This window comes from Ostrea edulis, chromosome 4, assembly GCF_947568905.1.
Source record: "Ostrea edulis chromosome 4, xbOstEdul1.1, whole genome shotgun sequence".
Classification (NCBI taxonomy): Eukaryota; Metazoa; Mollusca; class Bivalvia; order Ostreida; family Ostreidae; genus Ostrea; species Ostrea edulis.
Genome location: NC_079167.1, coordinates 50236151 through 50263642, shown reverse-complemented (window position 1 = coordinate 50263642; position 27492 = coordinate 50236151). Strand labels below are relative to the sequence as shown.

General features: G+C 35.1%; 1 protein-coding gene across 2 annotated transcripts in view; it reads right to left on the bottom strand.

Annotated features, from left to right (window-relative positions):
* The window catches only part of LOC130054193 (transmembrane channel-like protein 7), a 94674-nt gene that overhangs the window by 36368 nt on the left and 30814 nt on the right, over window positions 1–27492 (bottom strand). For both annotated transcript variants that reach the window (XM_056162865.1, XM_056162864.1), the window contains 5 exons: window positions 25707–25788; window positions 25253–25605; window positions 19510–19667; window positions 9553–9703; window positions 5130–5291 (listed from right to left, as the gene is read on the bottom strand). In XM_056162865.1, the coding sequence (XP_056018840.1) occupies window positions 5130–5291; window positions 9553–9703; window positions 19510–19667; window positions 25253–25605; window positions 25707–25788 (906 nt within the window). The remainder of the gene's footprint in view (window positions 1–5129; window positions 5292–9552; window positions 9704–19509; window positions 19668–25252; window positions 25606–25706; window positions 25789–27492) is intronic.

Below are 27492 nucleotides of genomic sequence, written 5' to 3'. Positions count from 1 at the left end.
TAGCCCCATCCTACTCCTGGGAGTTGTACTTTTAACAAACTTGAATCTGCACTATGTCAGGAAGCTGTCATGTAAATTTATACTTTCCAGGACCATTGGTTCTTAAGAGGAAGATTTTACCTATATATCTACAGGTCAAACTTTGATCCCTTACTGAGGACCCAACCTACCCCCTGGGGTCATGGTTTTAACAAACTTGAATTTGCACTATATCAAGAAGCTTTCATGTAAAATTCAGTTTTTCTGGCCCAGTGGTCCTTAAGAAGATTTTTCAATAACTGCATCCTATTTTTGCATTTCTGTGATTATCTCCTCTTTGAAGAGGGTATGGCCCTTCATTTGAACAAACTTGAAAGCCCTACACCCATACTTTTTGCCAAGTTTGGTTGAAATTGGCCCAGTGGTTCTGGAGAAGATTTTTAAAAGTCGTCAATGTATTTTCATTATTTTACTATTTTAAACTCCCCTTGGAAAGGGGCGTGGCCCTTCATTTAAACAAACTTGCACAAAATTAGCATAACTATCTAATACTTAAAACAATCTCATTTAAAATGAGAAATGCATAACTTCAGTCTAAGAACAATGTATTTACAACATGTAAATCAAATCTCTTCATGAATTTTTAAGACATACTCTTTTAGTTTCAAAAATGACTCGAGTCCATAAGTACAAAAAAGCCTGTAAATTGAAGAAAAATTATCCGATCAATATGAAAATACCAGGTGCACATCTTCATATGGTGAGTAATTAGTGTACAAATTTTCAGAACAAGAGGCCCACAGCCCTTATCGGTCACCAGAGTATTAGTTAAAAGTATCACTAGTTCCAAGGGCTATAAAATCTAGCAAAAATTTCCTGTTCTGAATATCTAAGCTCAATTCTAATATTCAGCAACAGTATAAAACAAAATGTGTTCTTAAAACTCCAATGCCCTCAAAAGTGCATACACTGATGAAAGGCATAATATATGTTTGAACATTAACTCTTTACTCCCCCTTGTCCCCTAAGATATCAATTATGGCTGCCTCAGGCTGCAATTGAGTAGTGTGTTACCATGCTCAATGAAAACAACTATTACTCATTAATATTTATTTTCTACTTGCCAAATTTTTAAATTATATTGCAGATACATTGACCATTTTAGAAATGTAAATATTTTCCCATAATACATACTATTTTCAACATTCAAGTCCTACAATATCCCAAAATTTGTATGGAAGTTGCACAAAGTCACATCGGCAAAAGTTTGAGAGAAATTTTCATCAAACGGCTGACGAAAAGTCAATTTCCCTCTTGCTTTCGTCCATGATTGTCGCTGGACCTAAGTTTCCAATAAAATCGTCAACATGTACAGGTGTAAGCTGTTCTACCCACTGATTTTCACCATCTTGACAATGTTCCTCATCTTGGCCAAGATTTTCATCTTCATCGTCGTTGTCATCGGAGTCATTTATGTTGCTAATGTCAATGTCAGATGCTTTTACTAAAAATCTATTCAACTTTTCTTCGGCTCAAAGAATGTCCTCTACCTCAAATCCCTCAAATTCAAAATCGCTATCGTCGCTGGAATCCATGTTTTTCTTTGTTTCACTTCACCATACTGGATGTCATATGAATATTTATGAATATCAACCAATTAACTCTTCTTATGGTCATAAGATGTTGATATTGTTGAAAATGAATCTTTTCTGATTGACAGAAATGTTGGAGAGTCACCTAGAACTTCATGGTTTAAGCCAATCCTGCTTCGTTTAACACCATGCAGGTAAAATCATGCATTTATATGGGATCTACCATACAATGCATGTAAACAACCATGCATTTTAGCGTTTATCGCCACTCAGTGCTTGCTGTTATCACACGTTCATGCAAAATTAGGGAGTAAAGATATGACTAATTTGGACCAATCCCAGAGTCAAAAAAAACCCTCTGGGTTGCGAAATTCATTTTTTTGTACATCCTTTTCTGCTATTCCTAAATATGCATTTAGATTTTATATGGTATCAACAAACATAAAGTCCTTCAAATCCTGAAACCAAACTCTTAACCCCTAGGATCATGAACAAATCCTGACACCAAACTCTTAACCCCTAGGATCATGAACAAATCCTGAAACCAAAATCTTAACCCCTAAGATCATGAACAAATCCTGAAACCAAACTCTTGACCCCTAGGATCATGAACAGATCCTGAAACCAAACTCTTAACCCCTAGGATCATGAACAAATCCTGAAACCAAACTCTTAACCCCTAGGATCATGAACAAATCCTGAAACCAAACTCTTAACTCCTAGGATCATGAACAAATTTGGTAAAGGACTTCCTACTCCTTCTAAATATCCATTTAGTTCCAATTTAGTATCCATGGCATTATTTAAAACATATATCATTTATATGTTTTACACATATACATTATATATACATGTACCAACTTTAGTCCCATCCTGGAATCAGAACCTCTACCCTGGGGATCCTGAAAGTTAAAAGTTTGGCAGAGGACTTCCTGCTCTATATCACTTTGTATTTAGTTTTTCTTTAATATAAGCAGGTGTAGAGAAGATTTTTGAAAACTGGCCAATTTTTGGCAGTTTTTGCTCCACCCCTGAGGCACCAAGGGTGCAGGAGTCTTGAAATTTACAATTTATGTCCTACTTCTCCCAAAGATGCTTCATACCAAATTTGAAAAGAATTGAAATGGTTAGTTATCAAGAGGAAGTTAAAAATGTCTATTGTTCACACATTTAATAACTGACCATTTTGGCCCCACCCTGATACCAAAACCCCTACCCCTGGAATCATCAAATTTACAATTTTGGTAAAGGACTACCTTAACTCCTTCTAAATATCCATTTAGTTTCAATTTCGTATCAGTAGCACTAAAGAAGATGTTATTTAAGTGTTTTACACATAACCACTATACACATACATACAACCGTAAATCTGTACAATGGCTTTAATAAGGTTCGATTTTAATTTGAGTGAAAAATCTGTACACAAACAGTGGTACAAAATCTGTACTGAATATTAATCCCAATATGGTTTTGATACACCTATAGTATTATGCTGGGAGATATTTTCAGGAATTCCATAAGTGGTTATAAAAACGGAATTCTACCGCGGTTATTGCAAAGATCAAAGGAATGCCATGGTCATTATTCTATGATATATCTTCATACGCATTAACTGATTATGAGAAAATTTACACACATCTTGCTTGCACTTCAATTAAGTTTTGCTAATGCAACAATAAAGTCGATGATTGATAATTCAATTTTATAATCATAACAATTTGCCCACAGGCCTTATTGGTCACCTGAATACTAGTGAAAAAGTATCCCTACTTCCATGGACTATGAAATCTAGAAAAATTTCCTATTCTGAATATCTAAACTAAATTCTAATGTTCAGCAACAGTATAAAACAAGATGTGTTCTTAAAACTTCACTGCCCTCAAAAGTGCATACACTGATGAAAGGCTTTAAATAATAGGTGTATCAAATTAAAACATCAAAATATATGACTAATTTGGACTCATCCTCTAAAAGTCATAACCCTGGGTTGTGAAATTCACCATTTTTTTGTAAATCCTTTTCTGCTATTCCTAAGTATGCATGCATTTAGATTTTATACAGTATCAGCAAACTTACACATAAATACTATATACTAAGTTTGGCCCCACCCTGGGGTCAAAACCCTTACTCTGGAGAAAATCAAATTTACAATTATGGTAAAAAATTACCTGCTCTATCCATTTAGTTTCAATTTAGTATCAAAAGCAATAAAGAAAATGTTATTTAAGTGTTTTACACATAAACACTACATAACAAGTTTGGCCCCATCCTGGGGTCAGAACCCCTACCCCGGGGATCATGAAATATACAATTTTGGTAGAGGCCTTTCTGCTCTAAATCACTATGCATTTAGTTTTTCTTACATATATGTGGTTCTTGAGAAGAAGATTTTTGAAAATTGGTCATTTTTGGGAAGTTTTTGCCCTGCCCCTAAGGCCCCATGGGTGCAGGAATCCTGAAATTTACAATTTATGTTCCCTTTCTTCCAAATATGTTTCATACCAAATTTGAAAATAATTAAAATAATAGTTATCAAGAAGAAGTTAAAAATGTCTATTGTTCACACATTTAATAACTGACCATTTTGGTCCTACCCTGATACCAAAACCCCTACCCCTGGAATAATCAAATTTACAATTTTGGTAAAGGACTACCTCTTTTTTCTAAATATCTATTTACTATCAATTCAGTTTCAACTAAGCATTAAAGATGTAATTTAAGTGTTTTAAACATAAACACTATATAACAAGTTTGGCCCCACCCTGGGGTCAGAATCCCTACCCCGGGGATCATGAAATTTACAATTTTGATAAAGGCCTTCCTGCTCTACATCACTATGCATTTAGTTTTTCTTACATGTGTGTGGTTCTTGAGAAGAAGATTTTTGAAAATTGGTCAATTTTGGACAGTTTTTGCCCTGCCCCTAGGGCCCCAGGGGTGCTGGAGTCCTGAAAATTATAATTTATGTCCCTCTTGTCCCAATAATGATTCATACCAAATTTGAAAAGAATTGGACTGGTAGTTATTAAGAAGAAGTTAAAAATGTTCAATTGTTAACGCACAACGGACGACGGACGAAAACCAATTGCAATAGGTCACCTGAGTTTACTCAGTAAACAAATTCATAAATGAATGAAGAACATTTGTCATTCAGTATAAACAAATTGTCTGCATTCTTGAGCGATGCACATGTAAACATGGTGATGCATATATAAACAAGTTTTTCTGGAACTGCCATGTATTCAAAGCAATTGATATAATCTGTCAATCTGATTAAAACCAGATCTTCAATCCGCTCCTCTATTGGCCCCATCCTAGGGTCAGAACCCCTACCCCAGGGATCAGGAAATTTACAATTTGGTAGCGGCCTTCTTATATTTAACAAGAAGAAGTTAAAAATGTTTAATTGTGAATGTAAGATGACGGACAATAACCAATTGCACTAGGTCACCTGAATTAACTCAGGTGACCTAAAAATCCATGTACTAGTATCTTAGAACATGTCACAACATTGTGGTGCCACATTTTACTCAATGGACCTGCAGTATTAATTTTTACCGATATGAGACCATCGTTGCTGTAGTAAATGGCAACCAGGGAACCACTAAGAAAGCCCAGAACCACCACATTCACCCCAATTCTAACAGCGTACAGCTTAGCTCTCTCTTGTTTGCTTTTATTTTCCTTCCTCCATAAGAGTCTTTGGGTGTCCAAATCTCCCTGTATCAATAAACAAAATGAAGTCATGAAATTCACATTTTCTAAAATTGTCATTTCAAACATCAAAGGAAGTCATTGGCATAAAATCTCCAATAAACCGACTTTATTGAAGATTTTATACCTGACGTCACAAGCATCCTGAACCCTCCTACAGAAGAGTGGTGCAGCTGTCACTCAGGCTCAAAATTTTATAGGGAAGTTTTGTTATGCTCCTAAAGTATATATATATATAGATATATATATATCATTGTTGTGTGTTTCATCTCTGTTCTGAGGAATATATTCATTTAAATTGTGCAAGATGTGCCTACAAAAGATGGCTGATGCCTCAGGATAATCTTGAATATACAGGTAATTTTAGTTTTCTTATAATCATAAAATCTAAATTATCGCAGAACCTACAGAAATACACTTTTATTTTCTTAATCATAAACTTAGGCTTATAAATTATCATACAACCTATAGAAATACATAACATTCATTAAGTACACTCAATGACAAATAGGTTGAACTTTAGGTTTACTTATATATAATTTTGCCCTTCTTATAGCTCTGATTGTAGGTAACATTTTTTTGTAAATTTTTTATTTTCAATACAAGACATTTGTAATCATATCAATTATAATGTCAATACATTTACATACAATAAAAATTCTTGTCACATTGATTGCTATAAATACGAACAACAAATCAAAAAAAAATTTTTTTACATACATCTAGGTGTCTTTCACAAAAGAAAATCACAGTATGTAAAATTTAATCTACATTACTATTAATTAAGGTATTCAATGTTTTATGAAAGGGTAATGAACAATTTTGAATAGGGCTGTCATGGTTACAAACATTTTTGGGTCGGGTCGTTTCTAAATTTTTTACTTGGGTTTGGGTATTTCAGTTCAGGTCTATATAACTATTTCAAAAATCTAATATACAGTTAAAATCAAAAACCTTTATTGTATTTTGTCACAATAATTACTCGGGGACGTGGACTGAGGAATAGACTCACAGCATTGTCACTTCTACTTGTTTCCATTCATGCTTTTAATGTTTTGTCATTGACGATGTTGATCCTGTGGCATATATATTTTCAATGCGTCTGACATATCTTATATATATCATATATCACTGCATTGTCACTTCTACTTGTTTCCATTCATGCTTTTAATGTTTTGTCATTGACGATGTTGATCCTGTGGCATATATATTTTCAATGCGTCTGACATATCTTATATATATCATATATCACTGCATTGTCACTTCTACTTGTTTCCATTCATGCTTTTAATGTTTTGTCATTGACGATGTTGATCCTGTGGCATATATATTTTCAATGCGTCTGACATATCTTATATATATCATATATCACTGCATTGTCACTTCTACTTGTTTCCATTCATGCTTTTAATGTTTTGTCATTGACGATGTTGATCCTGTGGCATATATATTTTCAATGCGTCCGACATATCTTATATATATCATATATCACTGCATTGTCACTTCTACTTGTTTCCATTCATGCTTTTAATGTTTTGTCATTGACGATGTTGATCCTGGGGGGGGGGGGGGGGGGGGGGGGGGGGGGGGGGCGGCCATATGTGAAAGTCAAGTATTTGCCATATTGGGTGCCAATCTGGAATTTTACCCACACTATTTCTATTTTCTAAATTTGTGGTGAAAAGGGGAGAGGGCCTCTAAAACTGCCACTGCATTGCATACTAGCAAGAAAGCCAGGTGAAAGTACCTCACTTTTGAAGTGGTGATTGTATTCATAATCAATCTTGAAAGACTAAGATAACGTGAATGACTTCATGTTATACAAAATTGAATGTCAATTTCATTAGTATTGTCATATAAGGAAATTATGGTGTCCAGATAGAGCCATTTGCAAAAGCATGACTGCGCATTAGTCACAACACGCCGTCATGCCAACAAGCAACACACATTCGCGCTCTCACGCCAACAAGCAACACACCTTTGCCCCAACAAGCAACGCGCCTTCACGCTAACACGACTTTACACAACTCGCCTTCGCACCGACAAGCAACACGCCGTTATGCTAACACAACTTTACACAACTGGCCTTCGCGCCGACAAGCAACGCACAGTCGCGCTAACACAGACAAGTGCGAGTTGTGAAAAGTTGTGTTAGCGTGACTACGCGTTGCTTGTCGGCGCGAAGGCAAGTTGTGTTAAGTTATGTTAGCGTGACGGCCAGTTGCTTGTTGGCGCGAAGGTGAGTTGCTTATTGGTGTGATAGCATGTTGTGACTAACGCGCTGTCACGCTTTTGCAAATGGCCTTATCCGAACACCATAGGAAATACATGGGCAAATGTTATTATTTAATGTTGACAATCAAAATTTGGACCTTCTGAATCCAAGGATTATTAGAGAGCAATATTTTAGCTTAACTCCGTGTTATGTAAACAAACACTGAGTCTTTTTTATGATTATACAAACAACCAGTGAAATGTTGACTTTGTAATTTAAAGCATTTTATATTTTGAACAGTCGCAAATTTAACTTTAAAATGACACATTTTACTTAAAGAATACTTGAAATGTGATATATATAATAAACTTTGATCAATATCCATGAATTCATTTTGAAAACTTTGTAAACAATAATTATACCCCAATCTTTGTTTACACAATAATAAATTTTACAATGAGCCTCTGTCATAATGTTTATTGTGAAACTATTTGCACACATTAGACAGCAGATTTTTTATCATCAAAAGCAAAAAACAAAATTGGGGGGGGGGGGGGGGGGAGAGAGAGAGAGAGAGAGAGAGAGAGAGAGAGAGAAAGAGAGAGAGAGAGAGAGAGGAGTCATGAATCAGTCTCTTTAATGCTTATAAGGAGTTACTTTTTAAAAGTTGCTTTAATTCTAACATGCTAAATTTTAATAGCAATGATTTTAATTTCACATTATAGAATCTACTTTTACAATTACAAAACTATTGAAATATATTTAATACTAGAGATTGTTCTTATGAAAAACAAATGTCTCGTTAGCTCCCCAAATTGGAAGTGCTCCAAATGAAACCTCCTCCTCTTAATGTACTGCATGGTATGGAGGAGAAAACATGAGCAGGAACATCAACATTATAAACTCAAATAAGCCATATACAACTTATTTTACCCTCCATCATTCCACCCCCACCCCCCCCCAACCCCCACCCCTCAGATCCACTATAACTTTTAAGAAAACAATTGGATCCTCCTATCCCTACAATATACACATCTGTAAATGACATTGAAGTATTGTAAAAAGTTTCAAGTCTGTCAGATAAGCCATATAGGAGAAGTGTTCACAAGCTATTTTAAAATCCTACACCCTTCTTAGATCCACTATAACTTTTAGGAAAATAATTAGATCCTTCTATTTCTACAATACGCACATCTGCAAATGGCAATGAAGTATTGTAAAAAGTTTCATGTCTATCCAAAAAGCCATATAGGAGAAGCTCTTACAAGCTATTTAAACATCTTCCACCTCTTTAATATCCACTACAACTTTTAGGAAAATAATTGGATCCTCCTGTCCCAACAATATGCACATCTACATATGGCGATGAAGCATTGTGCAAAGCTTCAAATCTATCAGATAAGCCATATAGGAGAAGTGTTCACAAGCTATTTTACATCTCCCACCCCTCTTAGATCCACTATAACTTTCAGGAAAACAATTGGATCCTCCTTGGCCTACAATATGCACATCTGCAATGGCATTGAAGTATTGTAAAAAGTTTCAAGTCTATCAGATAAGCCATTTAGGACGAGAAGTTTTCACAACCTATTTTACATCCTTCACCTCTCTTAGATCCACTAAAACTTTTAGGAAAATAAATAGATCCTCCTGTCCCAAAAATATGCATACCTACAATTGGCAAAAGAACTTCGGTCAATTAAGCTGGATTATTTGACATTGAATTCAAATAATCTTCATTATATTAAGTTTCAAGTCTATCAGATAAGCCATATAGGAAGAGAAGAGTTCACGAGATTTTGTGACTGACAGACAGATGAACAGACGGACAGAAAGTAGAAAAACAACATGTCTCCCCCTGAAAGAGGGGATCGAGACATAATTATTCACTATGGGTTTAGCAGAAAAATGATAAATCATTACCACAATGAAATTAAAACCATTGTATTAATTTTCCATTATCTACAGTACTTCTCTAATCTTTAAATGCATAACAGAGGAAGTGTAAGAAACTCAAATTGATTCTAGACATATAAGAACTGTTGACTATACCCGAAGTTCCTGAAACAAGTTCTTGTGTTTTATTTTGGCTGTTTTTTCATTGGAAATGCAGTAATCCCACCCTCCATACACCTTGTTCCAGAACTGTATCACCTGACCACTCCCCATGTCCATTGCAGAGGTTTTCACATTTTTTGCTGTGCTGTAATCAATATTAATATTTACAATCAAATGAACATATATATTAACCCAAAAATCTCTGTAGGTACTGTGGCTATTCTAATCACAGATTCCTTGAACTGAAACCCACCTGGTCTACAAAATTAAACAAAGAAAGAGTTTTTGATCTTAATGTGTTTTATGGTTGAGTAAGGGGTGATCTGAATTCTTTTTGGTTTAGGAATTGAGGATATGACATAGGAAGCTAGACCAATTGAACAGAGGACCATAATGCTCACTTGAGTCACCTTGGCTCTGCTTTTCTTCAGAATAGAATTTTTAAAAGATTTTTACCTTCTTAATTCCCATGACAACTTTTGACCCAATATTATGACCCTAACCTAGCCCCGTGGAGTTGTGACTTACTCCTTGAATTTGAATCCACACAACATGGAATGTCTAAATATCATTATGAACATGGCCTAGTTTGCTGTTTTAGAGATGATTTTTAAAGATTTCTTCCCCTATATTCAAGCAATATGTAAAATTTTGAAACCCGATTTTGTCCCACCCTAACCCCAGGGTCCATGAAAAACAAAGAGGCCCATGGACCACAATGCTAACCTGAGTCAAAATGACCGTAATATTATTCAGAAGATTTTTACCCTCTTTGATCCCATATGAGCCCCATGGGGTTATGATTTTACTAAACTTGAATCCACACAACATGGGGATGCTTCAATATCATTAACATGGTCTTGCTGTTCTGAAGATTTTTAAAAACGATTTTCAATATTTTTTCCCCTATATTCATATTTCATGTAAAATTTTATCTCTGATTTTAGCCCCAACTTAATTCAAGAGTTCATAACATAAAAACCAGTAAATTTTCACAACTTTTGACATGATGTAGTATAGCCCTGGCCCCGTCGTCACCAAAATTTCCTTTTCCTCAACCTCAACCCTCAACTCAAATCCTTGAGGTTTCCTTAACTGAGATTTTCCTCAATTCGCCGTCACCAAACAGTCTGAGGAGTACCTCAGTTGAGGCTGAAAATTCACACTCAACTCAGTTGAGTAAGTATACGATTAATTTTGGGTGATTTCGCGGAATATTTTATGTAATGATTTTACGTAATAAAATTTCTCTCGTCTGCATTTGTTTTTTGTAAACATGGCTGAGACAGATATTTTAAGTCTGATTACGGGTTCAAAGAGGAAGCGGGGGGCTAACTGGTCCACCGAGGAGGAGATCGTCTTGATCGAAGAAGTTTTGAAGAATGAAGAGAAGTATCCCTGGGTATCGATGGATAAGTCCTTGTCCTGTTATACGTCGTGTGTTCCGCTCTGGCGTCACCATGTTGTGATGTTAGTGTGGTGTAAGAGGCATCGTCGTTTCAATAACAAAGATAGAGTGGACATTCTGTTTACGGACGAATAGAGATTTCATCTCGACAGCAGTGACAGTCGTGTTCGGGCTTACCGTCATCAGAGAGAACGTTACATCGACGCCTGCATTATTCAGCACCGCCAATTCGGCAGAGGGAGCGTTATGGTCTGGGGTAGAATTACAATTTTGGTGATAGTGGATGGCAATTTAAATGGCATACACTACTGTAACGAGATTGTACGCCAGCACGTTAGTCCATTCATTTACAACAACCAGCATAACGTCATTCTGCAGTAGGACAATGTTGTTATAGTGACTTATCTACAGCAGTATAACATGAATGTGCTATCCTGGCCTGTGATGGTACTAGATTTATCGCCTATAGAACTTGTTTGGGATGAAATAGAACGACGTCTACATCAAGCACCAATCCCCCCCGCTACTTTGGACACTTTGTGTCATTCGTTATTGTGGATATGACAGAACATTCCCCAGGCTATTCTGTATAACCTGATTTGTTCAATGCATCGTAAGAATGAAGAATGCATGAGTGCAAATGGTAGTCATACTCACTATGAAACTTGTGAAACTTTTTTGCACCTCCCTTATTTTCAGTGGCTGTTCATATCAACCATAATGGACATAATCTGTGATTTGATGTTTGAATTCAAAGAAAATGCACTATATTAAATAATGATATACATAATGCAACATAATATTTTGTATATGAATCTATAAATAAAATTACTAATCTACATCTTTTCTTTTTTCCACTAGTATAAATGCCAATGTCAAATTTTGATCCCTTGTTGAGGTCCCACCTACCCCTCTCCCCTGGGGCCATGATTTGAAGGAACTTCAATCTGCAGTACCTGAGAAAGCTTGCGGGTATAATAATTATGATTAATCACAGATCTGCTTCTCATGGAAGATTTGTTTTGAAATTTCCTCATTTATTGCCATGTAAAAATTTGATCTCAACTTACCCTTCCGGGCCATGATTTGAATTAGCTGGAATCTGGACTACTTGAGACGCTTGCATATTGATATGACTTTTCATAGACAAGCCCAGCTGGTCTTGAGAACATTTTTTAAGATATTTCCTATATATCCCCATGTAAAACTTTGCTCCCCCATTATGGCCCCACCCTACACCCAGGGGCCATGATTTGAACCATTTTGAATCTCCACTCATTAAGGAAGCTTTCACACAAGTTTTGTCTTTTCTGGTCCAGTGGTTCTTAAGATCGATTGATTGTATTTTGTTTAACGTCTCGCTCAAGAATTTTTCACTCATATGGAGACATCGTGATTCTTAAGAAGATTTTTAAAAGATATGCCATCCTATTTATATATATATATATATATATATATATATATATATATATATATATATTTATTTATATTATATATATATATATAATTCGATAAAAAAGAGTTTTAAATAACCAACAGTGTCGTGGCCTTTTCAGTGCTTTTATAAATTTCTTTACTGGCCTTGTATCTTCTCAGATCTGACACTTTAAGAAAGTAGGGTGTTGTTGGGTTTTCATGCTTCTATAAATATATATATATATATATATATATATATATATATATATATATATATATATATATTTTTTTTTTAATTTCTTATACATTGAATACATTCTAATGTAAAACCTTTGATTCCCTATTTTAAAACAATCCTCAATCCTCAGTCATTTATGAATTTGCACTACAATAGAATGCTTGCAGATTAATTCTAATTAGCGGCTCTTGATAAGAAAATTTTCAAATATATATATATTCTATTGCAGTGCAAATTCATATTTGACTGAGGGTTGGTTTAAATATATACAGACCCTGAAACGTGCTACTACACCTTAAAAACGAACCGAACCGTTCCGTGCAAGAAACGAACCGTACCGTTCAAGAAACGTACCGTACCGTGCAAAAAACGAACCGTACCGTTCAAGAAGCGTACCGTACCGTGCAAGAAACGAACCGTACCGTTCAAGAAACGAACCGTACCGTTCAGAAAGCGTGCAGGATAATATTATGCAAACCCCGCCCCCCAAAAGCCCGAAATCGTACTGTACCGTGCAGAAAGCGTGCAATTTATGTCACGTGACCCACTTTTTCAGTCACAGTATATTATTTTCACAATGGCGCCCGATGGGAAAGGAGGTCGTAGACTATCGCTGGCTATTCGAAGCATTATCCTCAAACATCACGAAGCTGGGTTATCAACTGTGAAAATCACCGAGATGCTTAAAACATCTTTGATATTCTTTTTTTTTTTTTTTAATTACTTTCCGTAAATGTCACATTGTTTCAGTGCATATATGTGTATGTATGTTATCAACAAGTACCCAAGTTTTGACTGAATTATGCATAAAAATTCGTTTTATACTGTGAACTGTTAACAGAAATAGACGTCAGATCACTGCACGGATTTTGCATGCATGCTTCTGCAGCCAGTCCTGTGTACTGTGGATGTATATTTCACTTGCAGACTTTTAAAGAGTGAACCAAGGGGCATTTCGTTGTTTTAACGGAATTTCTGTTTCAATCAATTCTTTTAAATTCAAGGGTGAAGTTAACTACAATACTGTAATAGTACTTACAAGTAGCCTATTTAATTTCTTCATATAATCAGGGACGTCGACGTCCCTGATAATGCTACTACACGTATGGCACAGGGCTTGCCGTAAGAAGATGAAATTGATATTTGTAGCGTTAATGTATTCAATATGTACTTTCCTACGTACAGTGTCTGAATCGTATGAGAAATTTCTAGACCGATTAGAAAAATTGTCACGTTCTACACTGTAATATTTTCATTACTTTATTAGCAATAATTTTGACATATCTTTTTCTCTTCTACATTGATAACGACCCATATAGATAGATGTAGATTGGCGGATTTATTATATACACTACTAAACAATTTTTAATTACATCGACAGAGAAATAAATAGATACATACATGTGTAAAAGAATGTAAACAAGTTAAATTGATGCAAAGCATCAAATCGGCCGCAAAAAATTATTCATTTCAGCATTTTCAAGTATTTCAACAATATATAGAAAAGGTATATGAAACATTTTTATTGCAAACTACACACTTGCCTTACTTTTCTGTTAATTTTTTTAAATTCAATTTTCAGTGATCAAAAATAAAGTCAGGGAAATGAAAATCGGACTTCGCGTGATAAAGGATAGGAATATATATTATATGTATTATCATCATTTTATTTGATTCAAAGACAAATGCAACAGATATCTAACATTATTAATTATGAATGACTGAATGCTGACAAAAAAGGACGTACAAACTTCACGTGCAGATATCCTGGATCTTTCATAATGCCGATGATAAATCACAATAAATGTGAAGTGCAGAAAATAATCATTGTGTCATTTGCGACTTTAGTGTATTCAAAACAAAATTCACTTCTTCTTAAAAACTTTTCCAATTTAGGCACTGTAATTTATATCCGGAAACTTAATACGCTTTGTTTTTACACTTACGCACGCCCATGTCGGGGAGCAGTTCATGTAACAACTTTTTATAAAATCGTAAATTAATAAATGTCTGATGAGAAATGAAAAACAAATTGAAACGTAATAACAACCATTAAGACTTAGACTTAAGCAAATTCTAAAAAATTTTATTCATAACTTTTATGTACGTTATCAATATGGAATTATTCCATCGAAGCAATCAAAAATAACGTCTCATTTCCCCATGTGCACATTCTAACACAACCACAAATCCTGCAGCCGATAATCAAAGAGCCGAATAAGACCGATCGAGTGAAAACAAACTATCGAAACGTACAATTTATACGAAGTCAAAGCGTTCAGGCCACGCCCACTTCATTAATAAAACGTGCAAACCGTTCACAAAGCGTGCAGCTATTTTTAGCACACCGTACCGTGCAAGAAGCGAACCGTACCGTGCAAGAAACGAACCGTACCGTTCAAGAAACGAACCGTACCGTTCAGAAAACGAACCGTACCGTTCATAAAGCTTACCGAACCGTACCGTGCAACTGGTGTAGTAGCACGTTTCAGGGTCTGTATATGTATATATATTCCCATGAAAATTTTTGAATACCCAATTAAGGTCTTATCCTACCCCAACCCTTGAATGGGCCTTGATTTAAAGAAATTGAATCTGCAGTACCTGATGATACTTGCATATCAATAATGACACATCAATGGCCCAGCTGGTCTTGAGAACATCTTTATCACAGATTTCCTAATACATTGTCGTGTAAAAATCTTATCCCATTTCAGCCCCACGTACCCTAAAATCTGGGGTTATGATTTGAATGAGTTGAAATCTGAACAACTTGAGAATGCTTGCATATTCAAACAACTAATCATGGCCCTGTTGGTCTTGAGATGAGAGTTTTAAAGATTTTCCCTATTAATTCCCATAAAAACTTTCTTCCCCTATGGTGGCTCCACCCTACACCCCAGCAACATGATTTGAACAAATCTGAATTTACACTACCTGAGGATGCTTGCAAATTGATAAAACTAATCATGCCCCTGTTGTTCTTGAGAAGATTTTTAAAGATTATTTTCCTGTATATCCTTATGTAAAACTTTCATCCCCTATTACAGCCCCATCCTACCAACAGGGACTATGATTTGAACAAACTTGAATCTAAATATGTCAGGAAGCCTTCACGTAAATTTCCAATTTTATGGCAAAGTGGTTCTTCTTCAGATTTTTAAATGACTCAACTCTATTTTTGCCTTTTCTTGATTATCTCTTATTTAGAGGGAGCATGGCCCCTCATTTGACAAATTTGATTCCCCTTTACCCAAGAATGATTTGTACCAAGTTTGATTAAAACTGGCCCAGTGGTTCTCTCGAGAAGATGAAAATGTGAAAAGTTTACAATGACCAAGAATCAATTCAGGGTAATAAAAGTAACAACAGGCCCAAGGGCCACATTGCTCACCTGAGTGACCTTGGCCCTACCGTTATTCAGCAGTTGTGATTTTGAAAAAAAAATCCCATGAAAATTTTTGGCCCCATACTGTGGCACCTACCTAGCCTAAAAGGATCATGACACAACTAAAATGATTTAATAAAACAAGGATGTGCCTTAACACCAATATGACTAACATGGCCTTCTTGTTCTGGTTAAGACAAAGGTCACTAGGTCGTGGTCTGAAATAAAATATCTTGCCATAAGAAATCTATATATACCAAATATGAAAGCTCCATCTTAAATAGTTCAGGAGATATTGATTAGGTCAGATTTTAAACAAGAGGCCATGGGCCACATCACTCACCTGAGTCACCTTGGCCCATATCTAAAGATTTTCCCTATATATTCACATGTATTTTGTATTGCTTGTAGGAGTTATGAGATTGATCACTGTTCGTTATCTTCACCTTGCATGTAAAACTTTGATCTTTATTATGGCCCCAACCTATCCCCGAGGGCAATGATTTTTACAAACTTTTACAAACTTGAATGTGCACTATGTCAGAAAGCTTTTATGTAAATTTGAACTTTCCTGGCCCATTGGTTTTTCGAGGAGATTTTCCCTATATATTTGTATGGAAAACTTTTGATTCCCCATCCTACCCCCTCTCCTTTGTCGTTGAAAAAACAGCGAGGATGATAGTAACGGAAATGAATGATGATAGTAACGTAAGAACTTTCGTTACTATCATCCTCGCTGTTTTTTCAATGACGAATTTTCTGTTCATATGAACCGTATAAATGATAAAATAACACCTGATCGTAATTGTTGCTAGTGTATGATATTTCTTACCTACATATCATTCGCAAATAAACAATACAAATAGATATAATAAGTAAACGTGGTCTTTCCAGAATTTCCTTCCGCCATCTTGGGATGATAGTAACGATCGTTACTATCATCAGTTTAATACCAGTGTTATCTAAAGGGGCCATGATCTGAACAAAATTGAATTTACTTTATACCAGGAAGCTTTCAGGTAAATCTCCACTCTTATGGCCCAGTGGATTTTCAGAAGAAGATTTCTAAAGATTTTCCCTATATATTTGCATGTAAAACTTTGATCCCCTATTATGGCCCCACCCTACACCATTGGGGTCATGATTTTAACAAACTTGAATTTCCATTATGTCAGAAAGTATTCACGCAAATTTCAGCTTTTCTGGCACAGTGGTTTTTTGAGAAGAAGATTTTTAAATGAATCCATCCTATTTTTGCGATTATTTCCCTTTTGAAGGGGGAATGACCCCTTCAACTAAGGCTCATTTGTACCAAGTATGGTTGAAATTGACCCAGTGGTTCTGGAGAAGAAGTTTTAAAAAATGTGACGAGAGGCCCATGGACCACATCGCTCACCTGAGTCACCTTGGCCCATATTTAAAGATTTTTCCTATATATATTCGCATGTACACCTTTAATCCCTATTGTGGCCCCAACCTACCCCCGGGGGCCATGATTTTTACAAACTTGAATCTGCACTATGTCAGGAAGCTTTCATGTAAATTTCAGCTCTTCTGGCCCAGTGGTTCTTAAGAAGATTTTTAAATGACCCCACCCTATTTTTGCATTTTTGTGATTATCTCCCAAGCCTTTAGTACGTCAATACAGGAGGAAACTTTTAATAGAGTTCTTACAACAATGTAGTTTATGCATTTTAAGTTCACTATTTCCAAATTATATTTCATAGATTTTTTTAATGGTATTATCTAATCTTAATCACTCTGGGGCTAATTGAATGCTTGCTTAAATTTTTTTCTTGCAACAATAAAGCATATCACTGGTGCATGATAACGATGATTATGGAAATCTGATATAGTGTAGCTACTTTTTCAGCAAGAATGAAACCATGTACATTCACTCTGCAAAAATTTTCTTAAGGAGGAATGCTACACCAGAGAAGTTTGCTATGGATGAAAAGTGGAGGATATGTACAACAATATTTTGAAATTGAAAACTTTCAAATTTACTTTATCAAAAAATGCAGTTTTAGTAAAAAGCAATCTGAAAAAAATTTAAAACCCTTGCTGGACGTTCAGCAGTCGACGTGCTAACCTACTGAGCTACTCAGCTAGCCGATAATTTTGTAAATGAATAGACAAATATTGCTGATACATGTATTCATATTTTCATCCATGTTTTAAAAGAAAGTCAGCCATTATGACGATGTAGAGTACCTCCTTAAACACAGCAATTTTTGCTTGGCATGCTTAATATGTGGCACATGTACCGATTTGTATGTAAGTCACTGGGACCCGTTTTTCAGAGAAATTATTAGGAATTCCGCATTGACCCTCTAAGTGAGATTGAATTGTTGATCAGATTTTCTGTAAACTCAATACCTATTTTCTAACAAGAGTTGTTTCTCTTTGATGTAGATATATTCTGAACGTCAATCTTGATCTTATTCATGACCAGTAACTCCACTTTAACATGGCATCACTACACCTTAAAAGAATTTCTCAAATCAGCACAGAATGATTTGATAATTAAAGATTAATAGAATTCTTCATTACGACGAGTGCGGGATTGGAAAATTCTACCGAGGGGACAGCTTTGCCAAGTCCTAGACAGCAAACCTTGTCCCCTAGGTGGCATTTTCCTCTTTACACAAAGCACACAATCTTAGAATAATAAATAACAATGTTTCCTTGGCATTTATCACCCCAAGGATCATGAAATTTACAATTTTGATAAAGGGCTACCTCCTCCTTCTAAATATCCATTTTAAGTTTCAGATTAGTATCAATAGCATTCTTAAAAGAGGATGCTATTTAAATGTTTTACACATAACACTTTAGATAAGTTTGACCCCCCACCTCTACCCCAGGGATCATCTACTTTTGGTAGAGGCCTTCCTGCTCTAAGTGACTATGCATTTAGTTTTCTTACAGATGTGCAGTTGTACGTAGAAAACATTTTTGAAAATTGGTCAATTTTTGACACTTTAGCTTTTGCCCTGCCCCATAAACCCCAGAAGTGCAGGAGTCCTGAAATTTACATCCCAAAGATGTTTAATGCCAAATTTATAAAAGAATTGGAATGGTAATTATCAAGAAGAAGTTTAAAAAGGTCAATAAGGAATACATCACTAGTGTGACTTGGGTGACCTAAAAATGTTCTCAAGATTGCAACCTATCAAAATACCATAATTTCATTTGGAGAAAGGCCTGCCCGGGCCAGATGGACTCCAAGCTAAATTCATAACAAAATCAGAGCTAAAATAGAGAAAACACTATGTAGGTCCACTCTGAAAGTTGATTCAGCATTGCAAATAATAAATTTTAGGTTCAAATTGTAAATTTCACACATAAATATGGCAGAAAATCCCCAAAAAGTTATCTTAAGAATGTGACTTTTTCCAGAAAATTGTTCTCCCCTACAGGTCTTTTCTTTTTTACTCTGAACTGATCCTTTGACCAGAATAGCAAAATAAGTAGGTCAAATTTTTGGTTTATACATACTTTTTGACAATGAGGAGGAAGCTGAGAAGAAATGCTGCTCCAGTGGCCAGTAAGTAAGACAGACTCATGTTGTACGTCAGCTGTCCATCCAGAAAGGCCAGATGATAAGTCTTGTTAAAGTAGATACCATAAAACAATACTGTCTCCTCCATCCAGCCCTGTCAATTCATGTATATGTGCATGAAAGACTGTACACAATGAAAACATGGAATGGCATGTTCTGTTAATATAGCAGCATAAGCCGCATAACCTGAAGCTTAATACTACACCAGTGAAACCGTGAATGAATGCTGAACACTTTGGAATAAGGGAACAAACACTGTATGGTTTGAACAGAAATCTTGAAAGAACAGAACGGTTCTTGGCAAGAGGGTAACGATCATTATTAAGAACAGAACAACTGAAGAGCATAACCGTTTTGGGTTGAGAACTGAATACTTTGGGCAAAGGGGGTAACAAATAGTTTGGTCTTGATTTCAAATTCTGCTATTCTGCAATTTTTACAAGCAATTTTCAGAGTGAAGTGACTGAATTTTCCTGCCAAAATTTTTCTAAACATTTCATTTGAAAATGATTTAGTGTCTTAATCTGGCAAAGGAATAAAATCAAAACAAGTATCATAATCATGACCCTAGCCAGTTGCACAAAAGTTAGTTAAGTTTTAACTGACAATTAACATCTACCGGTAGTTATCACTATAATATAGTGATTATTTTGCCGTTTTCCGCCACACTCAACAATTTTTCAGTTATCGATGGCGCCCAATTTTTTTTGGTGGAAGAGAGAACCCAAATACAATGTACATGGGAAGAGACCACTGACCTTCTGAAAGTAATCTGGGAAACTTTCTCACTTACTGGCGCGAGCAGGATTCGAACCCGCGCGGAACCAGAGGTGAGAGGCCGTGTGATTTCAAGCCCGATGCTCTAACCACTCGGCCACGGAGGCCCTATCACTATATAAGTGTAAGAGTTAATGACAAGTTAACTCTTAGTTAAAGTTAACCAACCTTCTTACAACTGGGTGCAGACCTCTGCAAGAGTTATTCAGAAAAATATTTCAAAATATGACAAATAACTTCAGACATTTCTGAGTTTGAACAGGTGATTTTTTTTTTAATTGATCAGATACATCAATGGAGAATTTTTTATTCCGTTTTATATAATTTCTTGTGAACTTTCAGTATTGCCACATATCTGTACAACCTGCTGCACTTTAAACTGATTGAATTTCAATACAATGATTCATAAATGTAAAATAAACTGATTGCGTGAATTTCAATACAATGATTCATAAATGTAAAAATAGATATTTCTTATAATAAGAAAATGGTACATGAAATTAGTCATGCATACGCAAGTGGCTGATAACTCATTAAGAGACTGTTTCCTTTGTTAATCAATTTCATTATTAGCACATTAAGTGTTATGGGGAAATAAAAAGAAGTATAATCAAGTCTGCCTCCTTACTTTGTTGCTGCCTGTCCTGTAAATATTAGATTTATTACTTAAATTTTCCAACCATCTTTCTTGTAACAAGTGCCCAGTAAATTAATGTTTATTGATGGATTAATTGGTATATAATGCAGACAAAGATTGTGCAATTTATTATGATATTCAAAGTGAGATTCTTTAAGCAAATCAAGAAATTATAATTGCAGGGATTGGCTGGACTGAATTTTCATTCTGATCAGCATAAGCTATCAAATGAGACTAAACTACAAATGAGACTAAACTACATTGCAATTTCTTTATTTCATAGAACATATTTGGCCATGAGTTTTCAAAGGTAACAACTGAAAATTCATAAATTATCAAACTTAATTATCAAACTTTACTACAACTCATTAAATAACATACATGTATGCTCTTGTATATGGATATGGCTTTCCATATTAACAAATTTCATCTAAGGATGCTTTGTGCCATTTAGTTTGGTTCCCTTCACATGTAAAACTTTTACCCCTATTGTAGCCCCACCCTAACCCACGGGGGTCATGATATTTACAAACTTAAATCTACACTTTGTCAGGAAGCTTTCATATAAAGTTCAGCTTTTCTGTCCCAGTGGTTCTTGTGAAAAAGATTTTTAATTAACCCCACTCTATTTTTGCATTTCTGTGATTACCTCCCCTTTGAAGGGGGCATGGCCCTTCATTTGAACAAACTTGAATTCCCTTCACCTAAGGATGATTTGTATCAAGTTTGATTCAAATTGGCCCAGTGGTTCTGGAGAAGGATCTATTCCTATATACAGAGCTCCAGATAATTTTTTAGTCCACAAAGAGTATTTACCCCCCAATTTTCAAACTGTATTTTGCTTTTCTGAAAAAGTCAAAAGAGTATTTTGTTAATTTACTAATTATCTTTGCTGTTTTGCCACTAATACAGAATTACATCATAATCATGAGACCGAGTGTCTGACATATATCATTAAATTTCCATAAATCAAAGATAAATATCAAATTCCCAATGATAAAAAGAGCTATAAAGGACCCCCCCCCCCCCCCCCCCCCCGTAAATATACAAGTATGAAATAAATGTGCGACTCCCATTCTCGCAAATGCTTTTAAATATTTATTGAGACAATGCTGCTGGAGCGGTCTTTCAATAAAAACTTTAAGTTAAAGTTTAACGGAAGAAGTATCGTTTATCTGGGGACATTTTCTGCGCCATGTTTTTAGCAGCAATCATATCATTCATCCACGATTGATTCCACCTGTTTAAGAAACAAGAGGCCTACAGGCCTTATTGGTCACCTGAGTACTAGTGACAAGTATCACTACTCCCAAGGGCTATGAAATCTTTTAAAAATTGAATATCTATAAAGCTAAATTCTGATGTTCAGCAACAGTATATAACAAGATGTGTTCTTAAAACTTCGATGCCCTCAAAAGAGCATACACTGATGAAAGGCTTTACATAATATGTGTATTAATATTAAAAGATATGACTAATCTGGATATCCTAGAATCAAAACCCTGGGTTGTGAAATTCACCATTTTTTGTACATCCTTTTCTGCTTTTCATAAACATGCATTTAGATTTTAAACAGTATCAGTAAACTTAAATAAGTCCTCCAAATCATTGATATAATTTTGACACCACCCTGAAACCTGAAACCCTTACCCCTAGGATCATGCAATTTACAATATTGGTAAAGGACTATCTTAACTCCTTCTAAATATCCATTTAGTTTCAATTTAGTATCAATAGCACTAAAGAAGATGTTAATTATAAACACTATATACTAAGTTTGGCTCCACCCAGAGGTCAAAACCCCTGATCTGAGGATCATGTAATTTACAATTTTGGTAGAGGTTTTCCTGCGCATGCTCTACATCATCATTAGCTGCAATAATGTAGCCCTATCCAATTTTTTTTAATTCTGACGTTTTCGGGATAGGGCTACAATTCCATAGGATCTCCGTAATGGTGCAAAATAATTTTATGAATAACCGATAATAAACTCTGTGTATTAGTCCCAAATGTTGTTTACACCAAAAGGAGTACCAACTTTGTGCTCGGGCATGTCTAATAAAGGTGTTTTTCATTAAATACAATGTACAGCATGCAAAATTCTTCGTCTGCTCCGCCATGCTTGTTATCGCGAGATCTCGTAGGTGGATCTAATGAAAAACCTAAGCATTGACAATCAGCGCGAAAATGTAGTTACTCGAGCCACTTCGACAAAGAAAGGAAAATCATATTGTTGCAGAAAGAATTTACACTCTGCTGTTCGGTTTTTAACTTGATATTAAATTCAAACCTTTTCAATACCAACGAAATAGCTTTCGCCCCCATACTTTTCCATTGATGTAAATACTACCTTATATGGCATATGCAAATAAGTTGACAATCGGAAGTACATCAAACATGGCGCACAAATATGAATCGAGAAATTGGAATTTATCGAAATTGTTGAAAACGGTAGAATAGAGCCTCACAAATCTTAAGTTGCAGGTTGTAAATTTATATATTGACTAAGAAACATAGAATAACATTTTATTTACGTAAAGAAAGTCAGGAAATGTTTAGAATGAGCGCAAATGTTGCGGGAGTGAATCACTCCCGCATTTGCACCATTACGGAGATCCTAAGGAGTTGTAGCCCTCTCCTATAAAAAAAAAAAAAAAAAAAATCAGAGAGGGCTACATTATTGCAGCTACATCATCATGCATTTAGTCTTTCTTAAACATGCACGGTTCTTGAGAAGAAGATTTTTGAAAATTGGTCAATTTTGGGCAGTTTTTGCCCCAGGGGTGCAGGAATCCTGAAATTTACAATTTATCAGTTTAAGGTCAGGCCTGCATCAAAAAATAAATACTCGGTCAATAACTGTTATTTTGTTGGAATGGCAAAACCATTATTAATCATAAACTAAGATGCCTTCTAAAACATTTTCATCCATTGTCTCTTTTATAAAAATGCCCCTTGTAATATACATGAATTGATTATAAATGCACTGTTTTTTCCCATGAAAGGAAGATTAATAAGTATGACACCTGAGCCACGGATTCAAAACAAATTCAATCAGCTGTTTCTACCATACTGGGGATCATCTTAAAATTAAGTGAAAAGAAGACGTATGAATTTTAAAAATAGAACATAATAAAATTAAGTTTCAACTCATTGATATGGTGTATTTATTCGCTCGGCAAGCCTCGCGAATAAATACACCATATCAACTCGTTGGGTAAACCAAATATCAAAACATGCAATATAGATATCCTCTATATATCATGATAAGCAACAGAAAATATATCGTGAAAACTTAATTTTTTCTATAGTTCCTAATCTAAAAAAAAAAAACATGTGAAAGATTCCTGAATACAACTCAACATCACAGTTTATGGTCTTGAGGCCTGGTGTGTCAACAAAGTTTCACAACATGCAAATCAACACTGTTATTCAACTTGTCTGCCCACCATCTCAAGCTCCATTTTAAACAGTAGTGATGGGAATCGGTCACAATTTCATTATCGATGATTGGTTTACTGTAACTAACTAATTATCGATTATAATTGGACAGAGAGAAATTCTATAATAGAGAATTATCTACTGAAAAGTGTAAATAAAAGTGTAAATAAATATTTTCTGTGTGTATTTGTTATTCTTTCTACTATCTTATAATTATTATCCTTTAATTACATATATAAAAGTCAATATGATTTTTAGAAGGGTTTACACGCCAAAAACGGATATCGTTTGTTTCGGTTATAATATCCCCGTATATCAAAATTTCATGTCATTATTTACGGTAATTCGGCATAATTAAAATTCAGCAAAGAAAAAAAAGGAAAGAAAATATTTTATTTAAAAAAAACAAAAACAAATCAGTTCGAAAACATGATACACACGTGCAGATCGAATAACAGTGCATGGCCTTTGATAGTGGTTTTATCTACGTAATTCACACAAGACTTTGCTCGTATCAAGAATCTCTTTGATAAAATGGTCCTTCGTTTATATGCCTAAATCAAAGTACGTCTATCTGACCATGCCAACATGCTTTATTCCCCAAGTATGGACACTTTTGCTTTCATGTGCGCCAGCCGCCATTACGATGATGGCAGGAATATTCTTCAAAAGCTACAGTCATTGAGAAAGCAAAATCTAAAAACCGATTAATTGGAATAAAATTTTCATAATCAAGCGCTTAGAATTTGCCAACAATTGACTGATTTTTTATTTTAATCGATGATTGGAGCACCACTATCATACAGACAAATGATTATACATACTGTTCCTTGTAGTGCATCCAGGAACTGGTTAACAATTTCTTCATTTGTACGGAATTGACTGTTGGAGTCCTTGTATTCATTGGTACACTTGACAGCAGCCTCATAGAAATCAGTCCGTGTTGGTTCAGTGTAGTTGTTGTGATATGTTGATGCAGACTCAGAGAAATTTTCAGAACTATTCATTTGGCTGGTGCAGTTTGCTGGCACAGTGTTACAGAAATCTGAAGGGCTTTTCTGTAGAACTAGATATGGCACCATGGTCAAACCCATCATAATGACCATCAAGTAGAAATTCAGAAACAACAGCCATCTCATGAACCTGAAGTATGTCATTACTGCAGTCCCAAATTGTCCTGAAATATTGCATTACTATGTATGAGGGAATATCATCAACTTCTCCATTTTTGTTGAATCAGTATAAGTCTAAGAAAACTAATATGAAATTGCTCCATACCTTCAATTTCTTTAAATGCTCCAGACCACAGCTCAAATTGATACAGCACATCTTTAGCTTTCTGTTTAAAATGCTGCCATGCCTTCATATGTGAGAAAGAAAGTTATTCTGTTATCAAATCCTATTTAAAATTCCTGATTTTTAACATGCACACAGTACCACACACATTCAGAGTATCCTGACATTTTAAGTAATACTCAGTGTCTTGTATATACATTTTAAACCAGCTTTTTATTTTGCTGATTTAAGGATTTTTAATTATAATATATTTATGTATTTTAATGATCGATTGATTGAATATTGTTTAACGTCCCTCTCGAGAATATTTCACTTATATGGAGATGTCACCACTGTCGGTGAAGGGCTGCAAAATTTAGGCCTATGCTCAGCGCTTATGGCCATTGAGCAGGGAGGGATTTTTATCGTGCCACACCTGCTGTGACACGGGCCCTCGGTTTTTGTGGTCTCAACCGAAGGACCGCCCCATTTAGTCGCCTCTTACGACAAGCAAGGGGTACTAAGGACCTATTCTAACCCGGATCCCCACGGGATTATGTATTGTAATGCACTTCACCATTGGTTTGTTTGACATCACGTGTCAAAGTATGGAAATGTGGATTGACTGGGTGTTTCTAATTATAAACATAAAAAAACTCGGATTAATTGACCTGTACTTTATAATAATAGATTAGGGAAATTTTGCTACGTGCAACAATGAATGTGATTCACTGACGTATGTCTCTTTCCGGTTCACGTCATTACCTACTTCTAAACAATATGGAAGCAAATCCTGCAGACGTAGAAGTAAAAGGTCGTTTTGCGACTGTAAATGAAGACCAAATGAGAGCTAGCTATTAAATGGAGAATGTTGATGCAAAGAACACGAACTGAGCTACTACAACGGCAGTTAGGTTATTCCGTGAATATCTAACATCAAAAGGTGAGAGCGGTGACTCTGAAACGTCCCAGTGTGAGAAATTAGATGACTTGTTGGCGAAGTTTTATATGGAGGTCAGAACAAAAGATGTAATGCAATGTTACCTGCTGTTCCAGTGATCAGAAATTGTTCAAATGTTACTATCAATTACAACATTACATGTGCTGGAATTCCTAAGATGAATTAAATTTATTAATAAATTGTTATAATTTCCTGAAATGGGAAGATGCTCTATTCATTACATGTTTCATAAAATTACTCTACGAGTATAAAGAACCTACACTGTTCAAATTAAAACAGCTTACTATATTATTTAATCTCAATATGTTAAAAAAAGGGGAAAAAATGCAATTCATGTTCCCTAATTTTGTCAAGCATACTTTGAAAAATAATATAACAAATGTAGCTAGCTATTATGTATAAAAAATTAATTTTTCCAGTAAAGCTTGAGAAGCAGATTTTCATCACGCAAGGAATGAAAATCTTAATTAGTCCACTAGCATCTAATTAATCATCAAATTGACTGTAGATTCCATCATGTCTTGTAAGGTATTATTGTATGATGCAGTTTTAATCAGATGGTACAAAAATTGAAGAAATTCTAGCCATAATCTAATATCAGGAGGCCCAATCAGGCCACAATGCTCACCTGATTTAATCTGAAGATTTTTATGACTTAACTGAATTTTAATCCACACAATTAACATAGGGATGCATCTATCACATTATTATATACTTTCAATTTCATCTCTTTAAAAGTTTGTGGGCATAAGATAAGATAAGATAAGATAAGTTTATTCCAATTTTGGGCCCAGAGGGCATAACAGTAAGACAGTTTATAAAGAAGGA